Here is a 25877-nt window from a genome sequence, read left to right as displayed (position 1 = left end):
AGGCCCAACTCCAAATGACCCCTTAAGAAATCAAGACAGGAATGCCAACTTACCCTTCCTGAAACGCGAACGGTACCACACCAACAACCACTTAAAAACTTCAACACTGAAACATTCCACACCAACACTGGTGCTGCTCATGCTGCTTAGAAAGCCTGCGCAAGAGAGCAGCCCTGGCAGCACGGAAGGTGCTGAAGCAAAGCCGGCCGCAGAAAACGCAGGCGAGGGGGCAAACAAGATGACTTCAGGGCTGTGCACACACGCCGCTGCCAACCGCTTCCCAGACCACGGCCGCCGCCGCGAGCACCTGAAGGACTTCGCGGCTTCACAGTCCGACCTCAAGGGAAGGCTGCGAGGAGCCCCCGGGGGTGGGGGCCCCTTTCCCTTTCTGGGGGTCCCTGGAGGCCACGTTCCCGGCCTCCACCCCCACCCCCGCGCCCAGCGAGGGCCGGCCCGGGAATCGCCGGGAGCAACGCCCCAGCGCGAACCGCCCGGCCATGCCCGAGACCCCAGGCGCGCGGACTGCCGGGCAGCCCTGCGGGGGTCGGGGCCGCGCTCGGGGTTGGGGTCGCGGGTCGTGGGGCCGACGCCGCAGCTGCGTCTGCCGAGGCCGGGCGGGAGGCCGCTCGGGCGGGCGCGGCCGGCAGGCCGGGCGCGGACACTCACCACACCACTTCGGGGGAGCCCTCGCTGGTGTAGCAGGCTGCTGGAGCGCCGCCCACGTCGAACACCTGCCCGCGGACCATCTCGGGGCCTCGCTGGGCACGAAGCTCCGCGGCAGCCGCTCGGCCCACACCGCGCCTCCCAGAGGGACTGCGCTGCCGCCGCCGCCGCTGGCCGGAGGGAGCAGGGCCTGCGCCGCTCGGGAGAACCGCAGAACCGTCAGCTGCTCGGACAGGATGCCCCCTGGCCGCCTGACAAACTGACCTTCGAGTGGGCGGAGGGAGGGACGGTGCGGAAGAGGACGCCGGGGCGGGCCGAGAAGCGTGCGCTCGGATTGGCTTTCGTGACCCCGGGGGCGGGTCTGGTGGCCCCACAGATTTGTAGTCTTTTTGTCTATTAGGATTAATTCTGGTGTGAACATTTGTATACAAGTTTTTTTTTTTAAACCAAAAATGTTCATTGTGATTTTACTTAAACTTCATAGAAGAAAAAAACTAAAACAAAACTGGAGGAATTACCGCATTTCAAGTAAATGTATCTTTGTCATGGGAAATATTGTTGCTTAAAAGATCTCTATAAGGTACAAAGAGTTAATGATAAATAAACAAACAAATAAATAAAATTATGAAATGCATTAACAGGTTGTGAAATAAAATAGACATTTTGTGTTTTCTAAACACTGTGCTTCAAATTTAGACATTATCTATTGATTTCATTTTGAAAGTTTGACATTAACAGATTCTCTTCTACCACTGTTATTCCCAACTCAGATTTTGAATAGTTATATGTATTTTAAAAACATTGTTCATGTTTACAATATTTCAACTCTTGTTGGGAACTATAATTCCTATGGTTTCTAAAACTTTGTTTCAAATTTAGAACACATTCACAGTTTCAAGTTAAAATAACAAAATACTGTACATTGAGAAGTTTCACTTCCACCCTTGTGACATCTTAGTTCCCCCTACCATTATTAGATAACTACTTAGTTTCTTAAATGATATTTCCAATGTTTCAGATACAAACAAAAATGAAAATATACTTTATTTTCCACTTTTCTCACAATTATGCATTATATCATATGATTCTGCTGTGAACATTTGTATACAAGTTTTTGTGGGGAAATATGTTTTCATTTCTCATAGCTGTATACCTGAGATTGCCATGGCTGGGTTTTGATTCTTGAAGTAGCTAGAGGGCGAGGTTTACTTGTTCAAGACTGACTCCCTGCAGGAGAAAGGCTGGCCTTCCTCAAGACGTCATGGGCACGGACCACAGCCGAGGCTCACAGCTGTCAAAGCTGGTAAGTGCTGCCCGTTGACTCAGCCATGCGTCGGCTGAGCATTACAGCGGCGACCACAGCTTGTGCCAGCCCTGACCAGCAGGAGAGAGACTGGTGCTTCCCTCATCTGGAGTGCTCATCCCGTGGAGAAGCTGGACCTGGGGCCTGCGTGTCACAGTGCTGGTTCCAGTCCCTGCCCACACTGGGCCTGGGTTCTCTAATCATACCGTATAAAGCATCTGCCTGCTTCTCCAATTCTCAGGGCAGTGGTTTGCCCTGTGACCTCAGATCTTTGATGGGTCTAGAAAGAGTTGTTTCTTTTCAGTCTGTTCATTTTTTCTTGTTTTGAGGATGGGAGGGATGACTTCCAAGATCCTCACACCCTAGACTAGGAACCGGAAGCCTATGATTTCTGTTAGTTTCTTCTCCCCTCCGTAGCTTGTCTGTGTTTGACTTTGGCAATGAGCACCAGCAGCCCATGCCAGCACACCATTTGGGAGGGCAGGGAGTCCCTGAAGACAGACCTTTCAAGTCCCTCTCCCTGCCAGTGACTTCAGTGACAATCCAGGCCCCACTCCCAGGCTCACTGGCTCCTTCTGTCCCCTGCTTAGTCCTTTCCCTCCACCCCTACCTTAGTCTCTCTGTTCAGTAGTGGGTATCTGGGGTTTGCTCTTGGGACACGTTAGAGTAAGCCTTCCCCAGGTGATGAGGAGAAGTCAGACAGGGTAACAGGCATCTGGGCACAACATGCAGGAGTGAGAAGGACAAAGACATTCAAGTTCTCTCAAGAGAGATCAAGTTTTGAATTCCTCTTCCACTACTTCCTACCTATGTCACCTCTGAAAAGCTACTTAAAACCTACTAGGCTTCAGTTTATCTTAAAAAAAAAAAAAACTAAACCAGGATAATAATACTAAGCACTAAGTTGGTTTCAGGCAATGGGGAAACTGATTGGGCTGGAGCTGAAGTTTGGTCAGTGTGTTGTGCAGATGAGATATATAGTGGGATCCCTTGGTTAGAGGTCAGAGCATACAAGATGGGCAGAAAATCACCTAACTTCAGGAACAGGGTATATGAAGGCCAGGCCCCTGGGGCACAGCCAGCCCAGGTCTGCTGTGGTTGGGCGGAGAATAGGAGTTTAGGGCCAGTGGATGGTTACTACTGCGGCTGAACTGCCTGAGCTCCCCTGACCTAGTGGAGAGTGTGGGTGAGCCACATGTCATCTCAGTAACTCACTGACATCCAGGGCCTGAGCAACCCAGCCTGAGACGCCTATAACTGAGTTTACCACCAAGGGAGGGAATGTTTGTCTTCCCCCTTCCAGAGACAACTGAGCTCTTATGGATCGTTGGTGGTGGTGGGCACATAGCTAGGCATAGTGGTACCTCAGTGGTAGAGCTCCAACTAGAGAGATGGCCAGAGACTAGGACTGCTGGCAATGCCTAGATGGGTGAGGACGCTGGGAAACCACTTTCTTGAGGCCTCCCAAGATTATCTTGGGAAGGGAGTTCCTGTGCAGGTTCCTGCTCAAGCCGGTGAGATCCCGGTGTCAATGTGCACGTGCGTCCATTTGTGCCCACCTGCCAGTGAGGGTCCAGGACACCTGGGCAATGCCAGGACTGGAAAGAATCTGCATTGAATTGTTTGAATGTCATCTGCTCCATGCTGATATGTGCTAAATGGGGACTTTACCACATTATCATGGTTTCTAAGGGCTGGGACAAGTGCACTGAGGCCTCCTGGGATCCTGTTTTATTTTTTGTGTATATGTATACACACACACATATATATTGAAGGATAGTCAGTTCACAATGTTGTGTCAATTTCTGGTTACAGCACAATCCTTCAGTCATATATGAACATACATATATTTGTTTTCATATTCTTTTTCATCATAAGTTACTGCAATGTATTGGATATAGTTCCCTGTGAGATACAGCATGAACTTGTTGTTTATCTGTTCTATACGTATAAATCTCTAGTTCCCAATTAATCCTTCCCACCCCCTCCCCCATGATAACCACAAGTTTGTCCTCTATGTCTGAGAGTCTGTTTCTGTTTTGCAAATAAGTTCATTTGTATTTCTTTAAGATTCCACATATAAGTGATATCATAGATATTTTTCTTTCTCTTTCTTGCTTATTTAACTTAGAATGACATTCTCCAGGTCCATCCCTCTTGCTGCAAATGGCATTATTTTATCATTTTTTATGGCTGAGTAGTATTCCATTGTATAACATACCACTTCTTTATCCAGTCATCTGTCGATGGACATTTAGGTGGTTTCCATGTCTTGACTATTGTAAATAATGCTGCTATGAACATTAGGGTGAATGTATCTTTTTGAATGAAGGTTCCCTCTGAATATATGCCCAAAAGTGGGATATCTGGATCATAGGGAAAGTCTATTTTTAGTCCTTTGAGGAATCTCCATACTGTTTTCCATAACAGCTACACCAAATGACATTACACCAGCAGTGCAGGAGGGTTCCCTTTTCTCCACAGCCTCTCCAGCATTTATCCTTTGTGTACTCCTGAATAACAGTCCTTCTGACTAGTGTGAGGTGATACCTCATTGTACTTTTGATTTGCATTTCTCTAATAATTAATGATGTGGAGCATTTTTTCATGTGCCTATTGGCTATTTGTATGTTTTCACTGGAGAATTGCTTGTTTAGGTCTTTTGCCCATTTTTGGATTGGGTTGTGTTCTTTTTCTTAAGTTGTATGAGCTGTTCATATATTCTGGAGATTAGGCCCTTGTCAGTCTCATGTTTTGCAAATATTTTCTCCCATTCCATAGGTTGTCTTTTTGTTTTGCTTATGGTTTCCTTTGCTGTGTGAAAGCTTGTAAGTTTAATCAGGTCCCATTTGTTTATTTTTGCTTTGTTTTTCTATTGCCTGGGTAGACTGCCCAAGGAGAATATTGCTGAGATTTGTGTTGGAGAATGTTTTGCCTATGTTTTCTTCTAAGAGGTTTATAGTGTCTTGTCTTATGTTTAACCCTTTAAGCTATATTGAGTTTATTTTTGTGTATGGTGTGAGAGAGTGTTCTAACATCACTGATGTTCATGCAGCTGTCCAGTTTTCCCAACACCATTTGCTGAAGAGACTGTCTTTACTCCACTGTATGTTTTTGACTCATTTGTCAAAGATTAATTGATCAAAAGTTTGTGGATTTTTTTCTGGCCTCTCTCTTCTGTTCCATTTATCCATATGTCTGGTTTTGTACCAATGCCATGCTGTTTTGATTACTGTAGCTCTACAACATTGTCTGAAGTCTGGGAGGGTTATTCCTACAGCTTTGTTCTTTTTCTTCAGTATTGCCTTGGCAATTCTGGGTCTTTTGTGATTCCATTTAAATTTTAGGATAATTTATTGTAGTTCTGTGAAAAGTGTCCTGGGTTAATATGGATGGCATTAAAACTGTAGATTGCTTTCTGTAGTATGGCCATCTTAACAATACTAATTCATCCAATCTAAGAACACGGGATATCTTTCCATTTCTTTAAGTCATATTTAATTTCCTTAGTCACTGTTTTGTACTTCTCCACATATGGCTTTCACTTCCTGGGTCAGATTTATTGCTAAGTATTTTATTTTTTTGGATGCAATTTTAAAAGGGATTGTTTCCTTACTTTCCTTTTCTGATATGTCATTGTTAGTGTAAAGAAATGTCACTGATTTCTGTATGTTACTCTTGTATCCTGCTACTTTGCTGAATTCTTTTATCAGCTCTAATAGTTTTTGTGTGGAGCCTTGAGGATTTTCTCTATATAGTATCATGTCATCTGCATATAATGACAATTTTACCCATCTCTTCCAATTTGGATCCCATTCATTCCTTTTTTTGTTGTTGTTGTTGTTCTTGATGTTGTTGTTGTTGTCATCTAATGCTATGACTAGGACTTCCACTGCTTACTATGTTGAGTAGAAATGGTGAGAAAGGCCATCCTTGTCTTGTTCCAGATTTTAGCAGAAAGGCTTTCAGCTTTTCACTGAAGAGTATCATGCTGGCTGTAGGTTTGTCATAAATAGCTTGTATTATGTTGAGATATGTTCCCTCTGTACCCACTTTGGTTAGATTTTTTATCATAAATGGGTGTTCAATTTTATCAAATGGTTTTTCTGCACCTACTGAGATGACCATGTGATTTTTGTCCTTTCTCTGTGGTGTATCACATTGATTGATTCATGTATGTTGAAATATCCATGTGTCCCGGGGATGCACCCAACTTGATCATGGTGTATGACCTTTTTTATGTGTTGTTGGATTCTGTTTGCTAATGTTTCATTGAGGATTTCTGCATCTATGCAAATCAACGATATTGGCCTATAGCTTTCTTTCTACTTGGTGTCTTGGTCTGGCTTTGGTATCAGGGTGATGGTGGCTTCATAGAATGAGTTTGGAAGCATTTTCTCCTTTTCAATCTTTTGGAAGCATTTGAGAAGGATTGGAATGAGCTCTTCTTGGTATGTTTGGTAAAATTCCCCAGTGAAGCCGTCTGGTCCTGGACTTTTATTTGCAGGGAGGTTTTTTTTTATTGTTGATTCTATTTCACTTCTAGTGATCGGTCTGTTCAAATGATATATATCTTCTTGATTCAGATCTGGTGGACTGTTTGTTTCTAGAAACTTGTCCATTTCTTCTAAGTTGTCCAGTTTTTTTTTTCTTTATTGCCATACAGGTGTTCATCTGGGATCCTTCTGGCTACACAAGGACTGTGCCAGGCAGATGGGCAGGAAGAATGATGAGAACATTGCTTCAAGGCTTATTGCCAGGCACTAAGTCCTGAGTCAGCTAAGCAGAAGAGGAGAAATGAGGCTCCAACTCCTGGAGGTGTGTGGACAACTTGGGGGAGGCTGACTTGGGTCCTTGGACAGAAGGGAGCAGTTTCAGGTGGGGTTGGGAGCTAGGAAGGTGGGGAGTGAGTTGGGCCCCTTCAGACAGGGGAGAGCAGGGCCATGAGGGCAGGTGAGGAAGGTGCTAGGAGTCAACTCTAGGAGCAGAGGTCTGTGGACTGCCAGCCTGAACCCCAGCTCTCAGTCTGGCCTCGGGCCTCCGCTGTCTGTTCCCATGCCGTCTCCTAGACCCCTTGCATTCAAGAGCCCTCTGTGCTGCAGGGTGGAGCCCTCTTCCTCATGGGCCGGGTCACGCACTCCAGTCCAGCTCAGTGGTCCTGCACCCTGGGAAGCTCCCTCTCCCTCCACAGCAAGTTGTTCCTACCTTCGCTAAACACCAGGGGTAATGTTTCTTTACTGTGAGAAAGCTGTCACTCCTCTGCACTGTAGTCACCTGGCAAAATGTCCAACTTCCTGTTATGGGCTGAATTGTGTCCCCCCAAATTCATATTCTGAAGTCCTAACCCCCAGTACTTCAGAATGTGACTTTATTTGGAGTAGGTAAACTGAGTTAAAATGAGGTCGCTTGGGTGGGCCCTAATCCATTATGACTGGTGTCCTTATAAAAGGGGGAAATTTGGACACAGAAATACACAGAGGGAAAATGATGTGAGGACACAGGGAGACGATGACCTATAAGCCAAGCAGAGAGGCCTCATGGGGAATCATCCCCGCCTGCACCCTAATCTCAGACTTCTGTGCTCCATCTGGAACTATGAGATGGTAAATTCCTGTTGTTTAAGCCACATTGCCTGTGGTATTTGTTGTAGTGGCTGGAGCTGACTGATACACTTCCTCTGAAAACCTGTGCACTCCCATGGCAGGGGTGGAGTCTGCAAATGAACACATCCTTCTCCCTCCCCAGCTGGACTCCTTCAGTGTCCTCACCCCTGTCTTCCTCCTGGGACAGTCTCTCTGCCAGGTCCTGTTCTTTGTCCAGGGAGACAGACAACAGACCTCAAGGGAAGGGGTGAGTGCTGAAGGTCAGGAGGGGCAGCAGGGCCCAAAGACAGGAGCAGGATGAGTCTTTCATTTGTTTTTATTTGACTTTTCAGGCTTGGTTTGGGGAGTGGCAGCTGTTGGACTGGAAAGCCAAGAAGGAACCTCTGAAAGCTGATGGGGCTGGGGGAGGGGGGGGTGGAAAATTCCAGCAAGGACACTGGGGTCTGAGACACAGGGAAGGAGCAGAGGGGCTTGGCAGGTCACCACAGGGCCTGCCATGGGGCCTGGAGCAGAAACAGCAGCAGGGGCCAAGGCTGTGGGGGCACAAAGCCTGTGCCAGGCCCCGGCGAGCCAGCAGCTTGCAGAGGCTGGTGTGGAAACTGGGTCTGAGGAGGCGCAGACATGGCATCACGGAGCGGTGTGAGCCTCTGGATCTCATCCATCCAGTCAATGAAGTAGGAGACATTGGTGAAGACGCTGGGGTAGATGGGATGTCGGCAGTCCAAGCCCCAGCTGGCCAGCCCCACCAGAACCCAAGCATCGGTGAGGTTGCCGACAAGGGATCCCCCGGAATCACCCTAGGAAAGAGAGGGGAGTCAGTGTGGGCGGCTGGGCCAGCGCTGAGAAGACCAGGGAGCAAGGCCAGGCTCATGAGTGTCTAGCATCCAGACTCACTCAGTTTGGACTTTGAAAGTCCAAACACCAGTGTCCCCCTGCAGCTACAGTCATGCAGGCAGGCGCTGGCATCACACTTCAGGAAGCTCTGACTGACCCCAGGATGGCTGTGGATTGAAATCTACAACACATGGACACTTGTGCCCAGGGAGGCCCTGGTGGTCCAGGAGAAGGCACTGTCCAGGCCAAGAAGGGACAGCTGCCCCAACAGGGCCCAGGAGGACTGGTCTGTGAGTGGAGCCTGGTCAGGCCAAGCTGCTTCAGACCTCAGTTCTTGCAAAACCCTGAGCTGCAGCAGCACACCCCCACCTGGATCCTCCCCCTTTTTCATTCATTTAGGCCTTTGGTTTTCTCTCAACCCCTTGGATGAGCATCCTCAGAAAATGTTCATACCCAGGCCTGGCAGGGGAAGCCTACATTGCTCAGGGAGCGGGAGGGGGTCCCCAGAAAGCTGCTGGGAATCACTGGAGTCCTGAAATACTGTCAGGGCAGGACCATCTGATTGAAAATCCTCTCACTTCGTCAGCCAAAGGGAGGGTCTCATCCTTGGGCGTGGGTGGAGTGGAGCAGGGCCACAGCCATGCCTGCAGCTCTTCTGCTCACCTGTCCACAGGCACGTCAAGCATCCAGGGCAGCCTCCGCCCTCGGGCACAGGGGTGAAATGACACTGCTCCTCCCCCATGGTGTTTTGTCGATAAGCCAGCTAGCCTGCCGTGGTCAGATGTGATGTGTGGAAACAAGCCATGAAAAGAACAGGACAGGAAGGGTGGAGGCACAAAGACTTCCTGAGCTGAGACTCTAAACAGGAAACAACCTAACCTTCTGATGCAGGAGCAGAGGGACCAGTAAGTGCAGGCGAGGAGAAGAGGGATGAGCCAGATGCAAGACGCGGGGAGCGGGCTGTGGGGCTGGGAGGGTGAATGAGCTCTAGTCGGACTGCTCATTTTGATGTTCTAGGTGAAATAAGCAGCAAGACCTCTAGCTGAGAGGGAGGGTGGGGGAAGCGGTGGATTGAAGGAGAGAGAGGGGTACGTGGTGTGGCCAGCCAAAAATTACCCTCAGAGATGCCCATCCTCATCCCTGGAACCTGTGTTTATGTCACCTTATGTGGCAAAAGGGACTCTGCAGATGTGGTGGAGTTGGGGATCTTGAAGTAGGAAGCTCATCTTGGATTACCTGGGTGGGCCTAAGGTAGTCACAAGGGTCCTCATGGGTAAGGAGGGAGGTGGGAGGCCAGAGTCACATGAGGAGATGTGATGATAGAAGTAGAGTTTGGAGCGATGTGCTTTGAGGATGGAGGAAGGGGCCATGAGCCAAGGAATGCAGGCAGCCCCTAAAAAGCCAGAAGAAGAAAGGGCACATTCTCCCCTAGAGCCTCCAGAAGGAACGTGCCTGGCCAGCACCTATGTTTTAGACCTTTGACCATCAGAAACCTAAGAATAAATTTCTGTAATTTTACCCACCCAGTTTGAGGTGGTTTGTCTCAGCAGCCCCAAGAGGGTCATACATGGGGCTCCTTGGACATAGGGAATGTGCCATCAACCTCTCAGCTCCTCCCCTCTGTGGTCCCTGCCTGGAGATCCCTCGGCCCTCCCCACAGTGTTCCCACTCCTAGTTGCTCAAGGCCAGGGAAGGCCTGGTCCTTGTCCACTCCAGGCCTCAAGGGATTCACGCAGATGAGCCATGTGGTTGCCAATATCATGATGGATTCTGGACCAATCTAGAGGAGATGAGAAGGGCTCCATTGGCCCCTGGCCCCTGGGGAGCTCTCAGGTGGCAGAGGGAACCCCAACACTAATATTTCCTATGCGAAGTGAGCTGTGGTTTGCACTGCTGTAGAGACACAGCCATCTGTGTGTGTGTGTTTGTGTGTGCATGGACACACTTGCACGTGTGTGTTGAGTGGGGCCAGGAAGTGAAATCCACCTTGAGTGAGAGGAAGGTCTAAGAAAGGCCCAGAAAAGGTACAATTAAGATAGAGGGGGGCAGACCAGGCCAGGAGAATGAAAGCCAGCACTTGTCAAGCACCTACTGAGTGCCAGGCACAGTACTCAAATTGTTATAGGAACCTTATTAAGTGGAGGCTGTTAGCGACCCCATTTCATGGGTGATGAAACTGAGGTGAGGCCACAATTCCAGTAAACAACAGATTAATGCCTGGAACCAGGTCTGTCCTGCCCCACAGTCTGAGTGCTGAGTGCCCCTGTGGCCCTTCTCTCCTCAGACCTGTTTCTGGGGGCCCTGTGCAGGGGGAGGGACACTTTGGGGGAAAGAAGAGAGCCCCGGGTTGGAGGGTGGGGGCCAGAGCAGGCGACGTGGCAGATGAATCTAGAAGGAATCTCTCAGATGGGCTTGGGTGATTGAAAGGCTGAGGGAGGCAGGAGGGGGTCATCTGCTGGGACTCCTAGGTGTCCAGCTCAGTGGTGTCCTCAAGCTAGGGGGCAGGGGGACTAGAGGTCAAGGGCCACTGCATATGTCCAGAGGCAAGCAAAGGGCTCCAGCCCTGCACTCCATGGGCATGACATCTGCAGGGGAAGGCAGGTGGAGGACAAGGCTGGAAGTGGGGTCCAGGGTGACAGCCAGATGGGGACTTGGGAGGATGAGGGCTGAGCACTTTGTTTCACCTCTGGGTGCAGCTGACTCTGTGAGAAGGACGGGCCAGGCCAGACAGAAATCCCACACCATTGGTTAGGGCCTGGGACCCGGGAAACCTGGGCCCACCTCCTACCAAGGGGGCAGTTGGCCAAGCTTCCCCCCTCGGGCTCAGCAGCTCACTGGGCCATCATGGAACCTGCCATCAGCGAGGCCCTCCTACAGGCCAGGCACACCTCGTCCCTCCCATGCGGGTCTCCTGGGGCACCACAGCGTATCACCCCAAACTGAGTGACTCTGCAAACAACAGAAAAGTGTCCTCTCACGGTTCTGGAAGTCAGAAGTCTGACACCGAGCGTCTCTGTGTCTCTCTCTCTTCCTATAAGAACACAAGTCATTGGGTTCAGGGCCCACTGCAAATTCAGAGTGGTGTCATCTCGAGATTCTTATCTAGTCACATCTGCAAAGCCTCTATTTCCAATTAAGGTCATATTCTGAGATTCCAAGTGGATGTAAATTTAGGGGACACTATCCACCCACCGCACCAGCCTTTCCACAACACCGTGAACGAGGCCTCAGAGTCCCACACTGCGAATGAGGACACAGGCTCCGGGGGTGAAAAGACCGCCGGAGGTCACAGGGCAGGGACACGTGGCAGGGCAGCGTCTCTAACTCCAGAGCCCAACACTCTCCCCTCCACCCCACGGTGCCATCTGTGCGAAAGATGTGATGTCAGCGTGGGAGGCTGGGCCCTGCGGGGAGGCAGTGGGCTTGGAGTCAGGTTGTACTGCCTTATTTTAGGGCACCACGTTCCCTCTCCGGGCCTGTCTGCCCGCTTACGACACGGGGCACAACAAAGAGCAGAAAGATATCTTCACACTCCAACAGCGGACTCATGTCTGGAATATAGAAAAATACACCAAGAGCCCCTCAAGGAAAAGACAGACAACCCAAGAGGAAGATGAGAGGGGAGAGAACTGGAAGGGCAGCTTTACAGAAGAAGAGATCCAATGACAATAAGCATATGAAAATATATTTAATGAAAATGAAGATTAAAACCACGATAAGATCAAAATGAGAAAAGATTGAAAGTGCCGAGTGTAGGCAAGGACACAGAGCCTGACCCGCTGCTGGAACGGGGGCGTGTGGCGGGCACTTTGGAGGCGTCTGGTAGCATCTGCCAGAGCTGAACCCACACATACCTTTCAATCCAACAGTTCTCCTCATGGGCTTGTATGAAATGGAATATGAAACATTTGGAAGCGAAATGAAATGGACAGCTTGGAAACTGCTAGAATACCCATCAGAAGCAGAACTGACCACAGAATTCAGTGCCTCCAGCGGAGTCCTGGAAGGCGACAAGAATGAACAAACTAACTACAGGCAGCAGCAGGGACGCAGTTCACACACAGAATGTGAAGCCACGAAAGACTGACAACTGGAAATAAATTCTACTTACAGAAAACCGATAATCTAATCTGAGGGGTTGCAAGTGAAGGTGGCAGTTTCCCCTGAGTGCTGGTGGTGGGAAAGGGACACGAGTGGGGCCCCGGGGTGTTGGTCACATGTTGCATCACTGTGAAGATTCATCCACTACACACCTATGACAACACTATGAATATACTTTTTTGTAAGTATGTTACACCTCAATCAAAACTGGAAAATATGCCTCAAAAACAGACGCTGTCTGAGGTCCTGCCAGTAACGCTCTCAGGGACAATGGGCTTAGGAAGGGGCAGCCGGGGGGGACGCTGCCAAGGGCTGGAGCCTGGGAAGACACGGAGAGGGAGGAAGCAGGACGTCCCAGGGGGTCTCCACAAGGAGAGCAGAGGCAACACCACTCCCCCCTCAGGGAAACTGAGGCCCTGAGAACACACAAGGGAGGAACAGAAATGGCCTCACTCACGCGGCAGATGGCTTTTTCTGTCGAGAAGTCCCCAGCACACAGCATCTCCTCGTGCACAGAGTAGTTCCTGCCTTGGCCAACTCTTTGTTCATATAACATATTGCAGAACTTGTTCTCAACGAGGCCCCACTTTCCCTCCTGGAGACGGAAGGGCTCGAGCAGAGGCCCTGCGAGGACGAGGAGGAGTTCAGTGAAGTGCGCTGCAGCTCAGCTCCGGGCCGCTCCGCGCTCCCCGCTCCTCCGCCCTGCTCGCCGCTGCGCCCCGAGCCCGGGGTTGTCTCGGCACAGCTGGGCCTGCAGCACTGTTCCAGTCCTACCTCTGCCTAAGAAGCCCCCTCCTGTTTGCTGAACTCCTCCAAACTCATCCTATTCCCTCCACCTCTCTCATGGTAACAGACCACACCTCTTCTATTCCGCAAATCCCACCAACACATACCCTTCACGGGTGTTCAGCAACCATCCAGCAGCCTGCCTGCCCTTTCACAAACCATCCCATCCATTCTCCATTTGTCTATCACTAACCATTCCTTCCACCCACCAATCCTCCCTCCATCTACCTAGCTCTCCTTTTGTCCCGTTCACCCACTCACCCTTCCATCCATTTGCCCATCCACCCATCTCTTGACCCATCTCTCCATTCCCCCCTCCACCTACTGATGTGTCCACTCACTCCATCCGTCTGCCCACCATCCTCTCACCTACGCACCACCCATCTTCCCTTCCCCTCACTCATCCTCCTCCCTCCCCCTCCCCAATCCATCCTCCCATCTACTCACTCACTTATTCATTTGTCCTTGTGTTTAGTGTCTTTTAGACACTAGTGATACAGGGGAACATACTCAGTTGGGGGATACAGGGAAGTGAAGTGAATAGTAGAATGATTTTAGATCTAGTAAGTGATGTAAAGGCAACAGGGAGCTGTGGTGTTAGGGGTTGTCTATTTTAGCTCATGTGATCCAGTAAAACTCCTCAGAGGAGGAGCTGAGTTGTTCATGTAAAGGAACGAGTCCTGCCAAGATGAGCAAGTCGTGCCCAGGAGAGCAGGGAGAGCAAGCGGGGCCGGGAGCCCAGCCACGGTGAAGCCCCAGTGGAGTGGCTGCGGCACATTCACAGCAGGAAGGAGGCCTGCGCCTGGGCAGGCACGAGTGCACGGGACGCAGCAGGAGATAAGCACAGAGGGATGGAGGCCGTTATGCAGAGCCGAGGTAGGGCGTCTGGACCTTTTTCGAAGCATAAGTGAGAAGGCACTGAGGGTAGTGAGCAGGGGACTGACACGATCCCTGCTCTGAAGCAAACATTCAGCTGGTGGGGACTAAAGCAGAGCGCACAGGGTGGAGCTGGAGACCGGTCTGGAGGTGCAGGCAAGAATGACGGTCTCTAGGACCTGGGGGCAGCAGCAGAGCACCTGCTAGGGCCAGGCCCTGGGCACAGGTTGGGACATTAAACCAGCAAGACAGGGTCCCTGCCCTCAAGGGGAAGCAGTCTCTGTGTGTGTATTTGTGGGTGTGAGCGTGGTGTGTTGTGATGGTTTATTTCTGTGTGTGTGTGTGTGCGCTCGTGTGTATGGTGTGGGAATACTGGGGATCTGGTTGTCCTATGACAGGGAGAGTTACTGACACACTAGCAGGTGCATCCTACCCAGTGAAGACAGGGTCCATCCAAAATGCCTGCAGCACCTCTGCCGAGAAACACCGTATCAAATAATTACAAATATATGTGCTTTTTCCACTTAATTTTGCACTGTAAGCATTTCCCAAACCATGAACATTCCTTTCTTTAATAAAGACTCTTACTTATAAGTCTTTGCCTACACTTCTCCTTTTCAATCCTAAAAAACACCTTTTTCCTGCATTATTCAGTTCACTGAATAAGCCTACAAAGTAGATAGTTGACCTGTGTTGGAAGAACAGCACAGCGAGCTTCAGAGAGGTCAAACACTCTCAGGTCATAATTATTCTAAGTATCCTGCAGGCTCAGAGGTCAGAGGTCAGAGTTCATAAATGTGTTTCCTCTCCAGTTTTCCCAAGTGCCTCCTATGGCAATGGGAAATAGGAGTGTTTGTCAGTGGCTTGGAATGGTCCAGGCCCCAACCATGACTTCTGAGTTGAATCAAGTCATCTGACATCCATGGTTGATTAAAATCTTGGAGTCAAGCCTTAGAAAGACTCCAAGAACACAATCCTTGAGTCCAAAAGTCAGATTCCCAGACTTGCGGAGATCTGGACTCAGGGAGCACTGAAGCTTTAGGATCACACACTTTCAGAACTAGAACTAGACTAGTCCGGTCCTCTGCAAATGAGGCACGGTAAGCCAAGATCCAGCGGCCACTTTGCCTGGGGACCCCTCTGTCCTCCTCCCCTCCCTGCCCCTCCTCCCCGCCCTCATCTGCCCCCTGGTCTCTCCCATGCCCCCTTACATTCCTCACTGAGCATGCCCCAGCCCGTTATCCAGCAGGACGAGTTACTGGGCAACTGCATGCCAGGAGCTGGGAGGCAGGCGGGGATGATGTAGGAGGTGAAGTTCACAGGAAAGAGCAGCTGAAACAGGGCTATGTGATTCCCAAAAGAGTGAAACTTATCAAAGTCTGGGTACACGATAATCTGGCTCACGGGTATCTTCTGGGTGTGCCTTGTGTGCTGGTACAGCTGGGTGTTTCCTAACAAAACCCAGTAGTTCTCAAGGAATTGAGATTTTCTGGAGGAGGAAGGGCGTATGGTCACCATCATGTCTGAATGTGAGCCAGCTCTCTTTCCCTGCATCCTCATCTAACTGCCCACCCCTCTACCCACCAGTATGCCACGTGGCTTTTGTCTCCCCATTTCTAATGGTCAGGAGCCCTTCTTTCTTGAGGCTAATTGATACTCTACTTACAACATCAGCATATGGCTTCTCCATCACACCCATGAATTGGAGGAGCACTGAATCCTAGTGCTGGATGGTGGGGTGGGGGGCCATCAAATGAAGGCCTTGTGATTGTACACAGGAGGAGTTCTGTTTCAGTCCCAGCTCTAACTTCTACCTTCCCAAGGCTCCCTACAGCCCACCTTCTGGCCCCACACTTTTCTCAACCCTCTTTTCTTTAAACATCTTCCTGCCCAAGGGCTGCTTGTCCACTTAGTTATAAGCGCTCACAAAAGATTGTTAAATGAGCAAACGAGCACAGGGAATGGAAACTTGCCTTGTTCCCTGAGTATGGGTGTTAAAACTTCCCTGACCTTGCATGCATGGCTCATCCACCCGGACACCCTCCCCCTGCCCCTCTCCTGCAAGCCCGTCCCTCTCCACACCCAATGGAGCACAGAGCTTCTCCTGACCTGCCCCCCCACCATGTGATCTGCTTTTCTCACCCATGTTGGGCTTTCTCTTCTGACAAGACGGAGATACAGTGAGGTGGGGTCTTACCACCCCAATGCCACAGAGGGGCGTGCATACAGCGTGGCACAGAGTAGGTGCTGACAGGACTCTGGGTTCTCAAAGCTCCAGCTCCTGGCCCTGGGCTGTGATGCCCCTGCTCCCTGCAGACCCCTCCTCATGCGTTCAGAAGCTAGGCACTGGGCCAGGCCCAGGAAGGGCAGTGAGTTAGGCTCCTCCACAGTCATGTCATTCTCCTAGGGAGCCCCATCTCCCACCTAAGCAGCCTGGCAGCAGGGGTCCACCCACTCACACCAGTGACCACAGCTCCTCCTGGGAACTCAGTTTTGCACAAGCAAGCAGAATGGCCCAGAACAGTTCCAGTTTCTGCCTAGAGTCTGACACCCAGGAATGTGGGGACACTGAGAAGAAGCTGTGGTCTGAGGTTGGTCTACACCACATGGCAGCCAGGACCAACACTTCCACTCTCCTGGGGCACATCTGTGTTAGGGGACAGGCACAAGGGCTGAGGACAGAGCATGAGGAGGATCAGACAGGTGAGCGAGGAGGACAGTCCAGGTGGAGGGTACGCAGGTCAAAGGCAAGGATGATGTGGGTTTGAAGGCCACAGACCACCCCAGAGAAAAGCCCAGAGGACTGTTTTGGGATGCCCATCACCCCTTTTCTCCCCTTCCCCTGCACCCCTCTCCCCAGCACCCAAGGAAGGAGGACTCACTTGAGAAAGCAGTGGGCAGCAGAAACCAGCCAGCGGGAGTTGATGAGGGTGGCTCCACAGACATGCGACCCCTGGTACAGCAGGCTGGCTTACCATGGCCACTGGCCCACCACCGTGTTCTGGCTGCCGTAGACCTTCCCTATCACCTTGGGTTTCCCACACACAGTGGAGACGCCCCTGCCTCCTATGACAGAGACACTGCTAGTGCCCCAGGTGCCACTACCAGGGAAGCCCCGTCCACTTCAGAGATGGAAAAACCAAGGCCAAGTGTCCAGAGGCCTACCAAAATGACAGGGTGCCAAGAATTGGACAGCAGAGCACAACTGAGCAAGCCCCGTGGGGGTGAGAGCTCAGTGGTCTGGTGGGCGGGAGGGGGACCAAGGGCACCCACAGCAGGTGACAGCAGCATCTCCAGGGTGATGGACATCCCTGAGTGAGCCTGCCAAGTGCTTGGCCATCACAGCCATTACCTCCCTCACTTAGCACTCCTCAGTGCCTGCTCTGCAGAGCCAAGAACTGCAGGCCTCAGAAGCTGCCAATATTACTTGCCCAAGATCATGGTTGCTAAGGGCTTGTGCCCCCTCCACGTCATCCTAGTATCTCAGGGAAATAGGTTCACAGTCAGAGCTCTGTAGTGCTGTGTGACCTGAGGAAAGTCACTCCCCCTCTCTGACTCAAGATCCTCCATTTCTAAAGAGGGAGTGGGCTAATGAAGACAGCCCTGGCTCTAGGACCCACACTTGGGAGGGCAGGGGTGTGCCCTGGCCCCCTGAGAGTGGGCCTCCTGGCCTAGGGCCTGTGCTTCAGGGCCTCAGGGAGGGAAATGAGACTCCTGGGCCCCAGACTAAGGGCCACTTATTCAGCAGTTCCGGTGCTTCCCTCCAGCCAGCCTTCCAGCCTCAGGGCCAGACCTTGCTACCTGCCCAGTCCACAGCCCCACAAAGGTCCTGGGGTGGTTCCCACCCAGAGGCCCCACAGTGGGGGCCTGTGACCCACCTGTGTTGAGGTGGTCTCTGGGCTGCCTGGCTGGAGGGAAGGGCGAGAGAAGATGAGGCCCCCAGGCCCTGGTCACAGCTGTGCCCCCCTGAGGCCCTCCTGTGTAACCAGCCCCAGACCCACACTGAGGCCCCAATGCACCTGTGGCTCCTGGAACCAGCCGCTGTGCGTCAGGGGTCAGAGGGCCGCCCTCCACCGGACCCCCAGCGCCTGGGGCCCGGCCAGGTGCCGCCGAGGCACTGGCGGAGGACCCCCGCAGCTCCGGGGTGGCCGCTGGCGGCAGCAGCAGCAGCCAGAGGAAGGCCACAGGCCAGCCTCATCCTTCGGGGAGCCAGGCCCCCGTGCCCATTGTCAAGGTTGCTGACCCCCAGCAGGCCCCGCCTGACCCTGGCCTGACCCAGCCTTGAGCCTGGCCCCTGAGCCTTGGCCCTGACCCTGCCTGGGCCCATCCCCGATCCCACTCTGCCCTTATTAACTTTAAACAGCTCTACTGAAGTAAGATTTATATACCATGAAGTTCACCTATTACAAAGGACAATTCACTGATTTTCAGTACATTTTTATTTCTTTATTTTTATTTAAATACACTTTTTATTTTAGAATAGTTTTAGATATATGAAAAAGTTGCAAAGAGTTCCCACATCCCTCTCACCCAGTTTCCCCTAATGTTAAGATCTTATATTACTACGGCCCATTGGTGAGCCAATAGTGACACATTAATATTAACTGAAGTCCATTCTTTCTTTTTCATTTTTTAAGGTTTGAAGTGTACATTGATGGAGCAATCAACAGCTTCACAGATAAACAAAAACTAAAATATTTCAGCACCACCAAACCAGCTTTACAACAAATGTTAAAGACCTTCTCTAGTCATCAAGCCATAAAAAAAGAGAACAAAAAGAAGAAAGAGTGAAAAACAAGACCTACAAAAGATAGCTTTGGCTGCTTGGGATCTTTTGTGGCTCCTTATGTATTTTGGAATTGTTTGTTCTAGTTCTGTGAGGAATGTCGTGAGTATTTTGATGCGGGTTGCTTTGGATCTGTGGGTTGCTTTGGGTAGTGTGGCCATTATGATAGTGCTGATTCTTCCAATCCAAAAGCACAAGAAATCTTTCCATTTCTTTGTGTCATCTTGGTTTTCGGAGTATAGGTAACCTCCTTGGTTAAGTTTATTTCTAGGTATTTTGTTGTTTTCGATGTAATGAAAATGTTTATGCCAGTTTTAAAATTCTGGTTTTTGAAGTGAAAAAAAAAAGTGAAAGAAGGGCTGCAAATGGCAAAATATCCTTCTTTCTTATGGGTGAGTTGTATTCCACTACATATATGTATGCTGCATCTTCATTATCTGTTCAACTATTGATATGCACTTAGGATGTGTCCATATCTTGGCAATTATAAATAATGTTGCTATTAATAACAGGGTGTATGTATATTTTTGAATTAATTCTTGTTTTGTGGTTGGCTTTATTCCTTTGATAACTATGTAAGCTTAAAAAGTGAAAGCTCTAAACGTTCTTAGAAACAATGAACAGTACATATATGTAAATTTAAAAATATATGTGCAGTAAAAAAAAAAAGAAATGAGCTATCAAGTCATGAAAGACATGGAAGAAACTTTAAAGACGTATTACTGAATGAAAGAAGCCAGTCTGAAAAGGCTACAAACTGTACAATTCCGACCAAATGATGTTCTGGAAAAGCCACAGCTACAGAAACAATAAAAAGATCGTGGTTTTCAGGGGTTTGAGGAGGAGGAGGAAGCAATGAATAGATGGAGCACAAGGGATTTTTAGGACAATGAAATTATTCTGTATGATATTGTAGTGGTGGCTAAATGTCATTATGCATTTGTCAAAACCCATAGAATGTACAACATCAAGAGTGAACCCTAGTGTAAACTATGGACTTTGGTTGATAATAATGTGCCTATGTTGGTTCATCAATTTTACCAAATATGCCACACTGATGAGAGATGCTGAGGGTAGGGGAGTATATATATATATATATATATATATATATATATATATATATATATATATATATAGAAAGAGAGAGAGAGAGAGAGAGAGAGAGAGAGAGAGAGAGGGGAGGGCTATGTGAGAACACTGTATTTTCCACTCAGTTCTGCTGTGAACCTAAAACTGCTCTAAAATAATATATTAATAAAAATTTTAAAAAGCTTAAGGGGTACAGCATAATGGGTTGACTTACATACATCATGAAATGATCATCACGATAAATTTAATGAACATCCATCAACATCCATCAATTAGATACAAAATTAAAGAAAGGGAAGAATTTTTTCCTTGTGATGAGAACTCGTAGGATTCACTCTGACAACTTTCATGTGTAACATACAATAGTATTAATGATATTTATCACGCTGTATGTTACATCTATTAATACTTACTTATCTTATAACTGGGAGTGTGTAGCTTTGACTGCCATCATCCAGTTCCCTGTCCCCCCAGCCCCTGCCTCTGGTAACCACAAATCTAATCCCTTTTTCTATGTATTTGTTTTTGAAGTATAATTGACCTACAATGCTACGTTAGTTCCTGTTACACAGCAGAGTGATCTGGTATTTCTGTACATTTCAAAATGGTAACTGCAATTATCATGTGTCACCACACAAATATATCACATAGTGATTGACTATACTCTGCACACTGTACATTTCATACTCATTTGTTTTGCAACTGGAAGCTTGTACCTCTTAATTCTTCCTCACCTGTTCCTTTCCTCCTCCCAAAACTCTCACTTCTGGCAACCATGTGTTTGTTCTCTGTATCTTTAACTCTGTTTCTGTTTTGTTATGTTTGTTCATTTGTTTTATTTTTTAGATTCCGCAAATATGTGTAATCACACAGTACGTCTTTTCTGTCTTATTTCACTTAGCATAATATCCTCTAGGTCTAGTCATGGTGTCGCAAACTACAAGATTTTATTCTTTACCAGATACGTGATTTGCAGTATTTTCTCCAAGTCTGTGGCTTGTCTCTTCATTCTTTTAACAGGGGATTTTGAAGAGCAAGAGGTTTTAATTTTGATCAAGTCTAATTCGCCATTTTTTTCTTGTATACATCATACTTTTGATGTTATAGTAAGAGGTTATGAAGATTTTCTCCTATGTTTCCTTTGAGAAATGTTAAAAGTTGTTTTTTACATTTGGATCTATGATCAAGTTTTAGTTCATTTTTGTCTCTGATGTAAGTTTCTATTTCTTTGGGGTGTTTGTGTGTGTGTGTGTGTGTGTTGTTGTTGCTTTTCTTGTGGGTGTCCATTTACTCCAGTACCTTTTCTTGATTTAAAAAAAAAAAAAAAGCCAAAAAACAAGGTTAGTCTTCTTCCCATTGAGCTGTCTTGGGACCGTTGTGAAAAACAAATTCATAATAAAAAGTAAGGTTCTATTTCTGGATTTTAATTCTTTGCCATTGAACTGTGTTCCTATCCTTTTCCAAGAAGCCCAATGTCTAGGTTAATATGTGTTACAGTAAAATTTGAAATCAGGTAGTGAAAGTTCTCCAGCTTTATTCTTTTGCCAAACTGTTTAGACTATTATGCATCCTTTGCATTTCCATATGAATTTTAGGATCGGTGGTCAGTTTCTACCCAAAAGAAGTCAGCTAGTTTTATACGGACTGCACTGAACTTTTAGATCTGTTTGAGGAAAGTTGCCTTCTTGATAATATGAAATCTCCTCATCCATGAAAATCTATTTCTCCATTTATTTAGATCTCTAATTTCTCTTAGCAATATTTTGTAGTTTTTGGTATATAGATCTTGAACATCTTTATTCAATTTATTTCTAAGTATTTTATTCTTTTCTAAGCTATTGTGAATGAAATTATTTTGTTAATTTCCTTTTCATTTTTTATACCTAGTATATAGAAATGCAATTGATTTTCATAAGAAATACTGCTTCTTATTACCTTCCTAAACTTGTTTATTAGTTCTAGTCTGTTTTGCTATCTGCCTCACACAGGCTTTTATTCATATTTGTATACCCATGTCCAGTTTTCTATCAATATGTACTGAATAAAGGAGACACTTTGCAAGAGTTAAGGTCTGAGCAAATTCTGGATTTTGCTGAATTTCAAACAGAAGGGATTGCCTTTGCAGACTTTTAACCAATTGAGTAATAATTCTTTCAGAGCTGGGAAAATGTCCCCCAACCCACTAGAAATACAAATTCTGAGGCTACAAGGAGTCGCCTATGGATATATTAAAAGGAAAATACCTAGATGATGTTCATCATGGTCTTCACACGTAATCACAAGAAAACTAGCAACAGATTAAGAGGCCAACATCGAAAGTATGACTTTAAAACTATTGTACACCCAAAAATGAACTCATCGACCTTTAACAACCATTAATGTATAAGAATGTTTATGATATAGTGTTAACTGGAAAAGAAATTCAACACTTCAAAAATATAGATAAAACTTTGGAAAGATAGTCCTAAAAGTATTGAAAGTGATTGTTGTTGGTGTGTATTTTCTAATTCTTTTCTGTTTGTATTTTTTATTTTTCTAAAATGAACTTGGGTATTATCATATTGAGAAGACTTAATGTTAAAAAAGTTATTTCACCAAAAAAACTTGTGTGGAAGGGTAATCAGTACTATCTAGGGTAGTTGCTGACATATAGACACTCAGTAAATACTTAAGAATATTTATTCAGCATTGACATTGTTAAGTAGAAAGAATATAACACTTATGCAATATTCAGAATATTTCTTCACTCTGTAATGATAGGTAAATAAATTTGGTTCTGGTTTGGAAACCCTAAAAATATATTGAATATATAAATGGATGAATCTTAAGTCTGATAACAGTTTAGGGAAAACAGTAAGTAGCAAGAAAAACAATAAATAAAATTGCCTCCAAAATGGCAACTCTCTTTTTTAACATACGTATTAATACTGTGAATGAGTCTGTCTTATGAGCGTGTGAAAGCTGCATGAGAATCTTGTAGGGAAAATTATAGAGAAAAGACACTTAGAGGAAAGGAGGGAGAGGAAGCAGAATGTCTGAATCCACTAATCCCACAGCAGGGACAGAGAAACAGATTTTGAGCAAGATCTAGAGGAGAGACAAGCTACAGAAAAGACAGGCTGCCTGGAAACTGAGCTGTGGGTACATTAGCTGGGTTAGGCAGGGAGCAGTGCTTAAATGATGGCCAAATGACAAAGGCCTGTTCTTCAAATACTAACAGGCTAAAATGAGCAGCTAGTTCTGCAATTGACGGCATAATGTAGGGTTAATGTACTGGTAAGGGAGTAAGTTGGAGACTCAGGCAAGCCTCGTGCAGGCTCAAGAACTTATTAGTCTTGTGAATGCAGGCAAGTTATCTAACTTCTTTGAAATCGGTTTTCTCATCTTTCTGTTATAATCTCAATTTTATATTTGTGTAATGTTCTTATAATGATGTCATAAGAATTAAATGAGATAGTGCATGTAGGGTGTTTAATACAGTGCCTGACATATAGTGAGCTCTGCATTCATGTGTTAGGTATTCTAATCTGGAAGAACATGAACCTAAGGGTCAGAGCCTCATTGGAGAAAGGGCAATCTAATGGCTTTTTAATAAGGAGGAGGATAAGGGGAGCAGTGTCAAGAACACACTAGAAGGAATTACCTCTTTAACCATGTTCCCAGATACACAATACTACAATGTAAAACCATGTTAGTGTTATCTCTCAAATATGCCAATACATACCGTTTATACCTAAAATTCCCTCTCTTGGATTTGGCGTGCTAGAACAGGACATGCTATGCTGAATAGAGTGGAGAAAAGAGATGCTGCCAGAAGACAAAAGATGCCAAAGAGACAGGACTCTCTCAACATTTGGGCCTTGAATGGGGGAAAGGGTTCGGAAGGGATAAATTGGGAGTTCGAGATTTGCATTTCCAGATACTAATATATATAAATTAGATAAACAACAAGTTTATACTGTATAGGCACAGGAAACTATATTCACTATCTTGCAGTCACTTATGGTGACAAAGAATATGAAAACAAATATATGTATGTTCATTATGACTGAAGCATTGTGCTGTACACCAGAAATTGACACAACATTGTAAACTGACTATCATTCAGTTTAAAAAAAATGTATATATATCCACAAAAAATGAAGAGACATTTCACTGAAGAAGTTATACAGAAGGCAAATTAGCACATCAAAAGATGTTCAAAAGCATTAGCCCTTAGAGAAATACAGGTCAAAACTATGATGAGATATCACTTCATACCTAGCAGAATGGCTAAAATAACAAATAATGACAACACCAAATGCTGGTGAAGATACAGAGAAAACAAATCACCCATACATTGCTGGTGGAAATGTGGTACAGAGGAGTTTGTAGATCAAAAGCCCTGAGAATGGCTGCATTAGGAATGAACTATTTTCCTTGAAAAACAAAAGCATGTGCATAGTAGTTGTATTTCTCTGAAACTATTGCTCCAAAGTATATGGCTGCAATCATTTGTATTAATAGCAACTTTTAACCAAAATAGCTTTTATTTCACAAAAAAACTAGAGGGTAATTGTGAATTTTATGATATACACTGACATTTTAGCAGATAAACAAAGCTTATGAATATATGTAACACAACTTTCTATAGCTGTCCACATCCTTTATAAGGCTTCTCAAAGTTGCAAAAATAAGCACATTCATTAACACACCAAAGAAATAGCCTCTTTTTAGCATTTAAAATATAAAACAAAAGCATATAAACTGAAAAGTATGCTTAGTAACCAATGTTTCATTGTCATATCTTAGAAATGATTTAGGCATCTGATGAATACCTGAGAATTAATTTAAGTCTAAAGTTTTAAGTTACCTAAATATAGTCTTCAAGCTAACAAACTATAAAATGCAACTACTCTTGGAATTCAGAATAATAATTCAATTTGGTTGAACACAAATTTACACTTTTTATAATCGTAAACATTAAATGGAATTAATACTAGCTTATTTGATCAATAAGCCAGAATACACTTAGGAAGAACATTCCCAACTAGAGTGAGATACAGGCTTGCATTATTCTTAACACTGGGAAGTCGGGGCCACTAGTTCCCAGAACAGTTACCTAGGTCTACCTTTTGAGCAGGAGCCAGGATGGGAGTGGTGGATGCAAAACATACACTGGCATCTCCAGCACAGGTCTACGGTCTATTTACACAACAGAAAATAAAACTTTTTTATAGTAAAATCTATAAATGTTTCCATTCAAGCACCACAATCCTTTTACTTTTCAATCACACTTTAAATTTCATCAAAGGTGTCAATTCTAAGCTCAGTGGCACTGGAAATACATTCAGCTAAACTGTATTTGAAGTATGTTTTTCTGAGAGCTGGAGGTTAATTTCACCCATTTGAAAATTAGATTCTTACTTTTTAAGGTATGCAGTTATTTTTCTATAATAACTCATCATGAAAGAAGATAGGAACTTAGTATCTTATTAATTCTAAAAAAATTCTTTTCAGTTTTTGGCTTCTCTCCGAATAGACGTTCTGTGCCAAGTGTTGAACTTAACTCTGTCTAGATTAAATGCCCCAGAGGGCATGTAATGGGGGATAACCTGTGACTCTGTTACTAGTCAGGAGACCTACTGAATTGCATTTTTAAAATAGCACAACTTTTGTGTTTGTCCTAGGAAGATGGGCCACCTCAGGTCTAGCTAGTGGAAGGAAGTTGAGATTTTCTAAGTCTCATATTCAGACATAAAAAAGAAGGACAGAAATCAAAGGAGGCTCCCAATTACTTACTATTTTGTAAGAAAATCATGAATTAAAACACAGAGACCTGGAAATAAGAACTTTG

At 46.4% G+C, this 25877-nt stretch overlaps 1 protein-coding gene across 1 annotated transcript; it reads right to left on the bottom strand.

The window, feature by feature from the left end:
- Window positions 1–7867: 7867 nt before the first annotated feature.
- LOC135319549 (putative serine protease 47) lies at window positions 7868–23696 on the bottom strand. The gene is given in 6 exon segments (XM_064480479.1): window positions 7868–8366; window positions 12962–13128; window positions 15378–15655; window positions 17049–17232; window positions 18186–18531; window positions 23685–23696. Coding segments are annotated over 6 exon segments (1305 nt in total). The 3' UTR covers window positions 7868–8048.
- Window positions 23697–25877: the final 2181 nt, after the last annotated feature.

The sequence above is a fragment of the Camelus dromedarius genome, chromosome 29, assembly GCF_036321535.1.
Source record: "Camelus dromedarius isolate mCamDro1 chromosome 29, mCamDro1.pat, whole genome shotgun sequence".
NCBI classification, from domain to species: Eukaryota; Metazoa; Chordata; class Mammalia; order Artiodactyla; family Camelidae; genus Camelus; species Camelus dromedarius.
The sequence above is the reverse complement of the archived record's forward strand: the minus strand, read 5'-3'. Positions and strand labels throughout refer to the sequence as shown.